This window comes from Sceloporus undulatus, chromosome 9 (assembly GCF_019175285.1).
Source record: "Sceloporus undulatus isolate JIND9_A2432 ecotype Alabama chromosome 9, SceUnd_v1.1, whole genome shotgun sequence".
NCBI lineage: Eukaryota > Metazoa > Chordata > Lepidosauria > Squamata > Phrynosomatidae > Sceloporus > Sceloporus undulatus.
In genome coordinates this window covers 24,179,604-24,193,271 of record NC_056530.1, presented here as the reverse complement: position 1 = coordinate 24,193,271, position 13,668 = coordinate 24,179,604, and the positions used below count along the sequence as shown (strand labels likewise).

Sequence of the window (13,668 nt, the reverse complement as noted above, 5' to 3'; positions counted from 1 at the left end):
CTTCTTCCTTCCTTCCCTTTCTACTTTTTTTATGGCTCCCCTGTTTCACATGAACCTTCAAAAATCAATCTGCAATGGAGAGATTGGAAGGCAAAGTGTTTGGAAGGCAATGTTTAGGAATGTGGCCAACTATGTTTCTCCAGAAGTAGAATAATAAGTATGTTTCTCTCACTGCCATGGATTAGTGGTTTGCGCATTGTACTGGGACTCTGGAGACCAGGGTTCGAATCCCAGTTTGGCCATGAAAACCTACTGGGTGCCCTTGGGGGAAAGTCACACTTCAGCCTTGGTCTCTTCTAGATATATCTTTGGGAGGACAGTGCGGTGTAGTGGTTTGTGGTGGACTAGGGCTCTGGAGGCCAGGCTTCGAATCCCTACTCGGTCATGTAAACCCAATGGGTGACTATGGGCAAGTCACACTCTCTCAGCCTCAGAGAAAGAACAAATCTTGCCAAGAAATCTGCATGAAAGGTTCACCTTTGGATTGCCGGAAGTTGGAAATGATCTGAAGGCACTTTAAAATAGCAACAGACCCCAAGGAAAGCAAGGAGTAAGTGAGTCCTCTGAGTAAAGCTTACCTAGGCCTCATTCCCACTATCTTTTAAACCAGATTGCAAATCGATTTGAATCGGTTTAAATCTCCATGGTTCCCACTTAAATTGCATCGCTGAAGCTAGACCCATTTCATCCATGTCTTTTTGATGCTGATGTTCCCCCCCCCCCCATCTTTTTGGATAAATTGATTAGGCGCAAGTGTGAACCAGACGCGAATTGGAATTGATTTAAATTTGCCCTTTGGCCAGCCGGAGTGGGTCCATTTTGAACCGATTCGTTCGTAAATGTGAAGCACAAGTGGGTTATTTTACAGGGAAAAATGTGATCGGGGCAAATGTAGTGGGTACCACACTCCGTTGTTGAGTCAGTCCATCGATTCGGATTGCAAACCAATTTATTTGTAAGTGGAAATGAGGCCCAAGAAAACCCTTGCCACCACAAGTCAGAGTCGACTTCACGGCATAAAACAACACAGCCAATGTAGTGTAATTGTTGGAGGACCAGTTTGGGGCTTTGGGAGACCAGGGTTCAAATCCCTGCACAGCCATGGAAATGCAGAGGAACATTGTGCTCATCTCAAATGCAATGTTGGCACACCTCCGCAGAGCAAATCTTTCCAAGAAAGCCCACCGTAAGTCAGAATCAGCTCAAAGTCATGGAACCACAGCAAACAGGCCGGTGGCACAGGCAGAAGGCCTGGGAAAATGCTACATCCCCATATCTGCAGATTGTGCAGGACACCCCTTTGGGCTCCTCTTCACGGCTGCCCCATCCTCCCTCTGATGCTTTTTCCACCCCTTCGGTGCGGGATATCGATCCGTCTCCTCCGGGGCAGAAGTGGCTCCGGAAGGCTGGCTTAGATCAGCTCCTGTTCCAGGAATTGTGAACGGCTCAGATCAATACTTTTGTGGCAGAATAGCAGATAGGATGGCGCAGTCCCAGACCGCTGTAGCTCCCAGGGATGGCAAGAGAGAGACACACAAATGCAGACACACAGAGTTTGGGGCCATCGAGAGCAAGAGGGCATGATCTGGGCAGCCCTAGAAATGGACAGAGGAGGCTTCCTTGCTCAGTTCCCATTATTATGTCATTAAAACTGAAGCACATTTGAGGCCAGAAGGGCACAAGGGGAAGAAGAAAGATTTCCAGGTGTTTCCACGGATGAGTGGGCATTTGAACCCTGGTCTCTGGAGCAAATAGTGCCAAACTCAAACCGCTGCATTGCACTGGCTCAATGACATGTTCCTTATTCCTGTTTTATAAGTAGGTGAGAAGGAATAAGCCCTTTATTTCATCTTCGTATGGGAACAGTCCCTTTAGTTAAGATTTCTCCCTCGATGTCCAAACACAAAACTTTGGTGTGTTTGTGTGTTCAGTGTTTGCTTGACACACTTCTGGCGTTTTCTTATGAAGCTCAGGCAGGAGCAGGAATCCTGAGAGGTGTCAGGTCCTTCCTTTGAAACAGAACCCAACAGCACCTGTGATTTGTTGTTGGTCTCCCATCCAGGGCTGACCCTGCTTAGCTTCCAAGATCAGGCAGGATCAGGTGCCTTTTTAGGGTATTTAGGCCTGTGTATGTGTATGTGCCTTCAGGTTGCCTGTTGACTTGTGTTGACCCCATGCATTTCATAGGGTTTTGTTAGGAAAGGAAAACTTTTGCCTGTGCCTCCCTCCGAAATATAGCCTGCAGCACTTGGTGTTTCATGGGGTCCCCCATCCAAGCAGTAACCAGGGCAGACCCTGTTTAGCTTCCATGATCAGACAGGATCTGAGGCCTGTACGGTATTTAGACACATTAATTGCAAAACTGCAATTAACCTCCAGGGCTATTATTTAAAACATTACTCTTGCAAATGCAGGTTCAAGCAGGGCCAGTGCCGCAGGGGCAATGTAAACCTCTCCTCTCCAGTCCCATGATGGCCCTGATGACACGGGAATCGCCTTCCCACCCCAGCTGGCTTTTTGCATTAACACTTCAAGTTCATAATAGGTCTACTCTCAGAATTGGAGGAAGTGATCTGGGGAGATTGCAACTCACAGAATCCCAATGATAGGGGATTGTGGGATGGATGTGCAGTCCCAAAGCATAGCTTTGCCAAATGCTGGTTTGCTCCTTCCACCCATAACTCATGTCCCCCTTTGCAGCTGAGCTAACAATGTGTGGGGAGGGGGGACATCGATGAGACCCCATTCTGACTCTTTTGTTGCAATATATTTATATATATATATTGCTTCTTTTAAAAACATATTCCCCAAAGGCATCCTCCATCCATCCCTCCATGCTCCATTTCCCATCCAATTTCCCTTTTGCTCACAGCCGTAAGCAAACAGGGGGGAGGGAGAAGTGGATGATGGGTGATGCTGCAGCCATTCCAGTCTTGCTTCCTTTTCAAACTGGGCAGAACTGGAAGCAAGGATTTGACCTGTATCTGTCAACCAGGGAAAGGTGGTCCATGGGCAAGTTCATGTGGGACTGTATTTGAGGTCTCTGGGTGCCCTAAGCAACCAAAACATTTTTTAAAAAGCGCATTCTTCTAGAATAATCAATCAATCAATTAATTAATTACTCCTCTTCCAACCTAAACTCTGGAAATATGATGAGAGAAAGGCGGGATGATGATGATGATGATGATGATGATGATGATGATGATGATGATGATGATGTAATTGTTGTTGTTGTGTGCCTCCATGTCATTTCTGATTTATGGCGACCCAATCACAGGGTTTTCTTGGCTAGATTTGTTCAGAAGGGAGTTTGCCTTTGAGGCTGAGAGAGTGTGAGGGGGGTTTCCATGGCAGAGTGAGGATTTGAACCCTGGCCCCAGAGTCATAATCCAACTATTCCAGGTTGGCTAATGCAAGGAGAAGGGGGATTTCCATTCTGCAGCCTGCAAAGGAAAGATAAGGCGATGAAGATGGAGGCCAAGGCCAACCTCTTCCACCATCAAAGAAATCTCCATTTTTCCAGTGGAGGGAGGGTTGGCCTCCATCTTCATCTCTGTCCCCCCATTGCTTTGTTAGGATTTGGACCAAGAGGGAGGAAGGATGAGGAGGGATGCTTGTTTCCATGGCAACAGAGGAAGGCATCCAATTCCACGGTCAAGATGGGTGGGTGGGTGAGGGGGGTAACATTGCCAGGGGACTAAAAAACAAGGACACAGAGGAGAGCCACTGAGGGGGAAAGATGGGCTTTGACAGAGTTGGGGGGTGGGCGAGGGAGAGATGGCCTTAATATATAAAATGCACCCTCGGGCAGCTTTGCACTTTCTGCGCCCGCTTCCAAGTGACCCTCAAAGCCACTCTCTGCCATCTTGTTCCACCAGACACCCCTTTCCTTCTCCTCTTGCAGGAAATGCATGCTGCTGCAGGCTGTGTTTGGTGCAAAGAACTATACGCGCAGATATCAATACGGCCAGCCCTCCGTATCCACGGATTCCTTATCCACAGATTCAGCCACCCACAGATTGAAATATATATTTTAAAAATACGTGGACTCCAAAAAGCAAACCTTGATTTTTGCCATTTTACATAAGACAGTGTGGTGTAATGGTTTGAGCGTCGGACTCTGGAGATCAGGGTTAAATTCCCAGCTGAACCATAACAACGCACTGGGTGACTTTGGCATGTCACACACTCTCAGCTTTAAGGGAAGACAAGGGCAACCTCCTGGGAACAAATCTTGCCAAGTAAACCCCATGATAGGGTCGCTCTAAATCAGAAATGACTTGAAGGCACATAACAACAACAAAATAAGAGACACCTTTACTACATCATTGCGTTTAATGGAACTTGAGCATCCATGGGTTTTATAGAGGCCATGGAACCAAACCCTAGCCAAGGACCCAATGTACATCCAAATTGGTACCAATACTTGCTTCAAAACTTGAATCTGCCCAGCAAGTTTGCAACAAAAGACAGTCATGCTCAAATGAATGGCCTGGGTTTATATCAGCCATGGGTGAGAGGTCCTTCCTCCTTGCCCACATTACTACATAACTCCATTGCTGCAATGCATGGCATGCAGGGCTAGCTGTGTTGGCCACTTAACAAATACAAGGAAAAATCCATCAGTGATACCTTTATTGGCAAACCGAAATGCACAATATACTTGTTGCAAGCATTAGTCAATATTAATAACTGACCAATCGGTCAATAGATTCAGGAAGCTTGTATCTCATGCTTCAACACTTCCACAGGCGCTGGCTGGTCGAGTCTGGATGCCTGTAGTCCAAATAGGAAATGTACCCAAGCTCTGTACATATTACTTTCCTGCCTGAATTCCTGAAAGCATTTTATGCTTCCATATCTGGGTGTGGATGAAAGAAAGTCAAGCAGCAGTTTAGCTTAGATTTGGGGGGGGGGGGTAGGGCTCTGTGGCTATATTCTAGAAGAGTTTATTCCTGATGTTTCACCAGAATCTGTGGCTGGCATCTTCAGAGAATGCTTAACATCCTGATAGACGACCTCAAGGAGACCCTTGGCTTCCTAGATCTTCCCACAATGCCAGTGTCCATCATGCGGATGCCAAAAGGCCCTGATGCCCAGCAGGGTTTTATGAGGCCCTCATCAAGGCCTTGGCTCCTTTGGCCGGATGCTTGATTCCCATCCAAGGCCATTAAACTGAGCCGCCTCATTAACCACCAGTCCCACCAGTTTCCCCGACTGCCCTCCCAGTGCTCAGTCTCTCTTCCTCCAGAAAAACCCTTTTGAGGTCAGCTCAAATCTCCCTATGCATCCTCTCCAGTTTTCTCACTTTCTGCCTTCTGCCAGGAAGATTGAAAAACAAGGCATGGATAGCGGGTAAAGGTTCAGGGTTTTATTTTTCCTTATCATCATATAGCTTGGTTCACTTACTCCAGCTGGCCTGCAACTGGCAGCACCCAGACATGAGTTTGTCCCCATCTTTCTCTGTTTGGGAGCGTTTGGAGAACAGCTGGCTGGCAGCTGTTGGGTGTCAGAATAAAGGCCCAGAGCGAGGTAGACCTTTGCTCCAGCGCACCCAGGCATGCGCTTGAGTTGTGGGGCTGTGGATCTCCAAGGGATGCGGGATGAGATCTTTCCCCATATGCTCTTCTGCAGGTATGGCTTCTGCCCAAAGGGAAAGAGCCTCGCCAGATGGCCTTTCATTGGAAAGATGGAAATTCTTTCCAGGAAATATGATGTCTTCTCTTTGAACATCGCTGCACATTGGAAGCACTGTTCCCTCTTTATGTGCATTTCCGAAAGCTTTGCACCCTTTGCTCTTTCCTAGTCCTACCTTCTTTAGGAGGAAGAGGCTGGTCAGGTCAGGAGGAGCAGCCCAAGACCTGAGAGCGTGGTGCAGTGGTTTGAGCACTGGGCCAGGACTCTGCAGACCAAGGTTTCAATCCCGGCTCATCCATGCAAACCCACTGCAAGTCACATTCTCTCAGCCTCAGAGGATGGCAATGGAGAACCTCCTCTGAACAAATCTGTCAAAGAAAACCCCATGATAGGTTCACCTTAGGATCGCCATAAGTCTGAAACAACTTGAAGGCACACAACAACAACCCATCAAACCAAGCAATGGGATTCTGGGTTTTGTCATTTTGTGGGACATTTAATCCTCTGTCGAAGAGTTCTGGTGTCACAACCAACTACATATCCCAGGATTCCACAGCACTGAGTGGCACTAAGCTGCATCAATTCTGCAGTGCAGATGCAGCCTGGAAAATCTCCTGCCAAATCAGGACAGTCGAAGAGAAGCTAACGCGGCTATTTCTTTGAATAACTTTAAAAGAGCTGTTTTATAGTCTGCTTTTTAAAATGTTTTGGTGTGAAATGTTTTTCATCCCCTGTAGATGACTTCGGTGGGTTGAGAAAAGGTACGCAGACGCTTGCAATGAATAGATATTTTAAAAAGTGTTTTGCTTTTGCTCTCTTCAACCACACGCTCCAAAGGTGGAAAGTTCTTCTTTTTTAACATTTGCTTCTCCCAGCAATGTGTGAGTTTCCCCCCACAACCGGAGCGTCCACCACAACCTCTGCTCATCTGTCTAGCTTGCCTCTTGGACATCCATGCATCCATGCTTGCCAACACCCCACCGTGCAAACTCCTGGTTGCTAGGGAAAGCCAGAGCCATGGACCGCCCAAATGGAAGGAAACCCACTGTCCCACACCCACCCGGCCCCTTCCGCCCCAAAGTGGCACTCGGCCCAGCTTTGGCGCACCGCTGCCCTTCGTGATCAGGAAAGGCCTCTGAGGAGCAGCGCATGACCCACACTCATTGTTAGCCTTTCCGACAAACTTAAAACTGGCTTATACGTTCTTGCGACTGTTCAAAGTGTTGCGCAGGAAGGCTTTGCAATTTTCATGGCAGAACCATTCCTTGAGCCTAGCCCGGTTTGCTAGAATATCCTGGTTTTCCTCTTGGTGCCTGGGAAAAATGGGACCAGTGGCCTATGGATGTGGACCAAGGGACATTTTGTATGAAAATAAAAGCCTGAGATACTACATTGCTTTGGTTTAGTGTAAAGAGCTGCTGGCAAAGTCACATTACACAACCTGTATACTGACTACCAATGCACAGCAACTTATGAGGATCAATGTTCAATGCCTCTGGCTGGCAACTCATGGTGCAGTTGCGATAATGTGCAAAGCCAATGCACATATCCACACCTTATTCCGTGTACATCTACAGCTACTTGTAGATAGAGGTTTGCTATAAAGAGGTTTGCTATTACCACAACTGCACAACTCTGTCATTGGGTTTTCTTGGAAGGTTACTTCAGAGAGGGTTTGCCATTGCCATCCTCTGAGGCTGAGAGAGTGTGACCCAATGGGTTTGCATGGCTGATCCAGAATTCGAACCCTGGTCTCCAGGGCATTCCTTGGTCTACATCGCCTCATTCACATCACCTTTCTGCCTGAGAAACGAACTCTGTGTTGCAGAAAAGCTTGCATGCAGATTTCCCAGCGGGAGCTGGCTTGATCTTTTCTTTTCATTTAAAAAAAGAAATACTTATAGGGGTTTCACATTGCAGATCACACACACTGCATTATTGAACACTATAAAGAAAAACCCAAGATCATAAATGTTCGTACATTATTTACAAGGCTCTGGCTCCCCGGGTGACTGTTAGGTAAATGTACGACACAAAGAAAGCTGTGCCTCTCGAGTGCAGCTGCCTTCAGCCAAGAATTTTGCAACATGGCAGGCTTGGCCAGAACAAAGCGCTGCTCCCTTGCGCCCTTTGCCACTCCGCCATGGCTCTTAGGAGCGCATAAGGAACACCGAGCAATCAGTAATGCAATGATCTATCAGGCCAAGATTTCCACATTCCCTTTTAGCTGAGGCCATAATAATCTTCCCAGACAGTTTCAGGATCTGGAAACCCATATTCCACATTGCAGCTCGTGGTGCAACTGATATCTCAGTTCTGCTCCCTGCTAACAATATGTTGTTGCTGTGTGTTTTCATGTCGTTTCCAACTAATGGCAACCCTATTATGGGATTTTCTTGGCAAGAGTTGTTCAGAGGTTTGCTTTTGCTCTTTCTGAGGCAGAGAGAATATGACTTGCCCAGCATCATCCACTGGGTTTCATGGCTGAGTGGAGAATCGAACCCTGCTCTCCAGAGAAGTAGTCCAGCACTAAAACTGTTATGCCACACTGCCTGTCCCTTCATAAGTTTCAGCCCTGAATATATTTGTATTTACTGAGACAGAGAACCTTAGACTCTTAAAACCTTAGTGTTGGAAGGGAGACCCAAGGGCCATGCAGTCCTACCCCATTCTGCCATGCAGGAATACACAGCTAAACCACACCTGAAGACACTGGTCCCACCTCTGTTTAAAGACCCTCCGCAATTGAAACCTCATCACCTTCTGCTGTCAAAGAAGTGATAAGACTCAAGAGGCTCTTCCTAATGTTTAGGTGGAATTTCTTGTAACTTGAGCCCAATGTTTTGTGTTCTTGTCTCTGGAAGAACAACCTGGCTCCATCTTCTGCATCCCTTCAGATATGACTCCATGCGCCTGAGGAAGATGTCCAAGTCTAGGATGGCTTATGATACAACTTCTTTTGCACAGTTAATCTCAAGGATGCTGCAAGGTCCCTTTGCAAAGTGATATTCCCAACTTAACATAGCAATGTCTCTGAATTCTGCCTCTTCAGAGATTTAAAGATGGCTATCGCATCTCCTCTCTCGTCTTCTCTTCTCCAAGCTAAACCTTCCCAGCTCCATATATCATTCCTCATAAGGTTTGGTTTCCAAACCTGGGACCGTCTTGGTCACCCTCCTATGGACATCCTTCACCTTGAACTTTTGGGACCAGAAATGGACGCTGGGTTCCTGGGGAAATCTGTATCAATAGTGTCCAGACGGAGAGATGTGTTGTTGTTGTTGTTGTTGTGTGCCTTCAGGTCATTTCCAATGTATGGCGACCCTATCACAGGGTTTTCTGGGGCAAGAGTGTGCGACCAATCTGCTTTGGCCAGACCTCTCCTGGAAGAATTGCTCCAAAGTGCAGAATCCTATTCCTAAAAGACAACCCAAACCTGGGCTAGATCTCCCCATCCCTTTGCTCTCCAAAGCACAGGAGCCAGGGCTAGGAAGACAGTTGGCCTCCTAGGAAGAGGGGCACAGAGAAGAAGGTGGAAATCTTCTTGGGAAGGGGAATGAGTAATAAGCCAAAAGCAGAGGGGCGTGGGACACATTTGGAAGGAAAGGAGGAAGGATGCTGTGAGTAACCAAAGGGCCAGGAAGGAACTGCTCTAATTGGGAACTTTGCAACCTTCCAGAGATGTTCAAATCTCCAAGGAGGAGCTGCTGCAAAGGATGGAAAAGCTGAGCCACCAAGGCTGGGTCGAGATGGTTTTGAGCATTTCCACATACACACAAAAAAGAGGTGGTAGGATTCATTTTTTACAGGAGTGAGCCGTTCCAGGACCCAAAATAAAATAAACAACCAGGAAAATACAACAGAGCCGTTCAAGGATCCCCAAGTTGCTCCCAGCCCTGAAAGCCTCTGCAAGACTGAATAGCCCAGATCTGTGGATTTTGAGTCCTTTTCTCAAATTGCACACAAAATAAATGAAGATAACAGAATCATCATTCATATATATATATATATATATATATATATATATATATATATAAAATTTTCTGTAGTTGGAGGGCTTCCCCAGGCATTCCTTAAACCTCTTGATGATCGTTCTGTTATCTTCGTTTGCATATATATATATATATATATATACACACATACATACATACACACACACACACACACACACACACGGTTTTAAACTCTTTTAAATGTCATTTTTAGCATGTTAAAAATAGGTTTTTTTAAAAAAAATAATCTGTTTAACCTATTTTATGATGGATTTAACATTTTGGTATTTAAAAATATTAAGGTGATTTTTCAGATATTATTATTATTATTAATATCCCTCCCTTCTCCTAAGGCTGGGACTCAGGGCTTCTTACAACATCAGAAAACACCCTACAGTTAAAAACATACAAAAACAGTCTATTAAAACAGAACTAAATTACTACAATAATTAAAACAAATTCAATGCTAAAATCAAGCACTTTAAAAAATATGCTAAATGCTCAAACCAAGTACTTTAAAAAGATGTGGCCTATACAATGGCATCGGGTGGCATGAAAATAATTTAAATGATGGGGTGAATGCAATGCATAAGAGTGACGTTATTTCATTGATAAAATGAGTTGCCCTTTCTATTTGCTTGCAAAAGTTACTTTCTGAAAGAGCACTTCAAGGAGCTTTTCAGCAGGATGGGAGACCCCCAATGAACCCCAAAAGCTGTAGGATCCGGTCCCTGGTTTTGCAAATTAAATACACAAAACCGTAGACTAGGAGGACCAAAAATAGTTACAGCCGCACAAGATGGATGCCAGCCGGCTGCATGGCGTGTCGACTGCCTTGTAGGGATAGAAAGGAAATATGCACACAAAATAAAAAATGAATGACACACACAAACACATCTACAGAGCCAGTTTTGTTCCCAGTTCCCAGCTGAAGTTCCCTTTGCAGGAGAAAGGAAGGAGGGACACCTGCAAAAGCAATGGCTAAAGGGAGAGCCTTTGCTGGAGGACCAGCTATCTCTTACCGCTTGCAATGGCACACAACCCACACAAGACACACAACAGAGAGGTTATATTTCTTGAAATTCAGTCATGAAGGTTATATGTGGAGACTGGGCATTGCCGACGTCTGCCAGGAAACAGATGCAGCAGAAAACAAAACACGCTCTGGAGCCAGACGGGAGGTTACAGTATTTTCCTTTTAATTGCTAATGTACAGTGTAACCTGAGGAAAGGGCAGCAGGCGGCAGACACATCGGAAAGGGGGGCACTGGAGCTATGGCACTGGGGTTGCAATGGGGTGGCAGGTTACCGCGGGGTGCAAAAAGGCAAGGGTTGCCAACTGACCGGCACCAGTGTTGCATCAGAAAAGGAAAATCAGTAGGCATGGCATCTCAGCACTGAAGGGGGCTTGGAGGTCATCTATTCTCAACCCCCACAAGACAAGAATATCAACATCACAAATGTGTTTCCAAGGGTTAGTAAAAGAAGGAGCAACTGGAGAGCATCCCATGGGATCCACAGAAGAAACGAGACTCGTTTTAAAATTATCATCTGACACTCCGTTTTTCAAGGTTCAATGCATTTCGGCCCCTTCTTTATGGGGATACCCAGAATCAAAATGCACCAAATTTCCTAAACCATTTACTAAGCAAACGTAAAACAGGCCACTTTCTCAGCATCTTAGGAGGTGTTTTTCAGTAGATCCCAACCAGCAGAGCAAGCTGCAGAGTTAAAGAAAGGCGATTTTCAGTTTAGTAGTCCTGTTCTCTGGGGGATTTGAGGAATTAGAGTCCAAAACATGTGTTTCTCCAAGCTGCTGTGAAAGGCACAAAAGCATCAAGCACAAGTTTTTTGTTTGTTTAAAGAAAACAAAATTAAAGGAAGAAACAATAATAGAGACAAGGGCACTGAGGTGCCACCTCTCTCCTGCAATGCAAACCTGCCAAGGGTTTCTGCCACGGCTCCAACGCCTTGCCCAGCTTTCTAAGATGAAACACCATTAAATATACTACATTTTAAAAAATTAAAAATAAAAGCCCCAAATCTGCCCTCCCCCCAAAAAGCCAGTGTCTTGACCAGACAAGTGCAAGAAGAAAATAAAAAGAGGGGAAGGGAACCCAACGTAGGGATCAGGGGACGGCAAGAAGGCGACGACTCCCACCAAGGCTTCTCCTGTACAGACACACGCACAAAAATATGCCATATACATTTACATATATATATATATAAAGATTTAAACAAACCAATGCATTTCAATGGGGAGAATCAAGATACTGGAAGATTTGGCCGCCCTAGGAAGGTAGTTGAGGATGCAGAGATGGGATCAGTAGGAATGGAAGGCAAGCCCCGAAACCAGGATCAAAAGAGGGTTCGGTTCACATGGGAGCCAAACGGTTGCCTCAAAGAGAAGCCCGTGAAAAACCTGAACAGAGGCTAGAAATGAAATAAAGTAGCTGCCTATTGGGAAGATTTGGGGCAAAGCGGAGTCACTCGTTTCCCTCGGGAAGTAAAAAAGGATGGGCAATGGAACCATATAATGGAGACAGTCCTGAGACCTTCTTTAAGCCTTGCCCTGCCCTTGCCCAGGTAAGCTCCACTTTCCAAAACCCAGGAGTTGGTGTTAATGTCTGAAGGAAGTCTTCTCTATTTATGGAGGAAGGGAAATGCAGGAAGCACACCTCTCCAACCAAGTTGAAACAAAAAAGCATCTATCTTGCAGGACAGATGCAGGGGTGCTACAGGGTTGCCAGCTGATATAGGGAAACATAGTGTTATAGTGCTATAGCAGTGCAGCGTCAGTGTGCCTGGGGTAAAACCAGGATAAATGCAGACACCGGACATGAACACCTCAACTCCACTTAACTGAAATATAAGAAGCTGAAGCTTTATATTTCCATAGCATGGCAGTCCACATTAGCACATGGTGCATTGCAGATGTAATGGCTGTTAATGGTCAGCCACAGGGGAAGGGGCAATTCCAAAAGCTGGAACTATCACAAGCTGGCATGCTCAAGATGCACTGCGGGGGCCTGTCCATGTGCTAGGAAGACAGGCGAAATTTCAAAATTGAGCAAAGGACTGGGAAGGCCTTGATCGTTCACACAATAAAGAGCGAATGCACACAGACACAGAAAGGGTACATGAATGGCACACGTGAACATGTTGGCATCTGGATGGGATAGATTGACACATATCTGCAGGTGGAAAAGAAATGCCCACTTTCGTTCCTTCTTCATCCCTGGGTATGTTTTCAAGTGATGCATGTAATTAGCACATCGTTGTACATTTGGCGAGGCAGGATACACTTGTGGGGTATGTGCATTTGGGGCATTTCTTTTACACCAAGGATACAGAGGGGTGCAACTGTCCAAATTTGCTGATGCCCATGGCTTTCCACAAGCTCAAAAAGCAGAGTTTTGCCCCGTTCACCTGCAATGAGTGGGACTTGTCTCCAAGCGACCAGGCAGCCAAGATTTACAAAAGGCAGTTTTTGATTCCAGCTACATTAGGAAGACATGTGTTTGGCAAAAGGCAGTAAACCCAGGTTTAGAAAACGAAAAGTAAAAGGAGAGGCCAGTAACTCTGGCACTCTCCCTTGCAAGGCAGCGTGTTGTGTGTTGCTGACGTTAAGTGCCTCCAGGAGTACAGTGTGCAACAGGGGTGCAGCCAGTGTGGGGTAAATAAGGGGATGGGGGTCAGTTTCTTTAGGGTGACAAAAAAAATCATCTGGCATTTTTAAGGAGGGAGAAGAAGTAGTGGCAGCACAATCATCCCCACACCTTGCCCCACACCCAAAGTCTAGATGTACGGACACTCCTTCAGCTCCCCAAGGAAGGGAGGAAGGAAGGGAGGATGGCGGAAAGGGCCGGAGTGACCGTTTCCCGCTTGAAAATACCAGCCTTGGCATCGTCTTCATCCAAGATGGGTGCTGGGTTCGGTGCAGAACGGAGAGGAGAAAGAGAGAGAGGTTCCTCTGTTCTCAGCACTGGAGGGAAGGAGGGACATTGAAACAGAAAGAAAGTTCGATTAAAAAAGAGTC

At 46.1% G+C, this 13,668-nt stretch overlaps 1 protein-coding gene across 3 annotated transcripts in view; it reads right to left on the bottom strand.

The window, feature by feature from the left end:
- Positions 1-10,806: 10,806 nt before the first annotated feature.
- BCAM (basal cell adhesion molecule (Lutheran blood group)) overlaps positions 10,807-13,668 on the bottom strand; it is a 135,963-nt gene continuing 133,101 nt past the window's right edge. For all 3 annotated transcript variants that reach the window (XM_042440610.1, XM_042440609.1, XM_042440611.1), the window contains one exon: positions 10,807-13,614. In XM_042440610.1, coding sequence (XP_042296544.1) covers positions 13,609-13,614 — 6 coding nt within the window. In that variant the 3' untranslated portion in view covers positions 10,807-13,608. The remainder of the gene's footprint in view (positions 13,615-13,668) is intronic.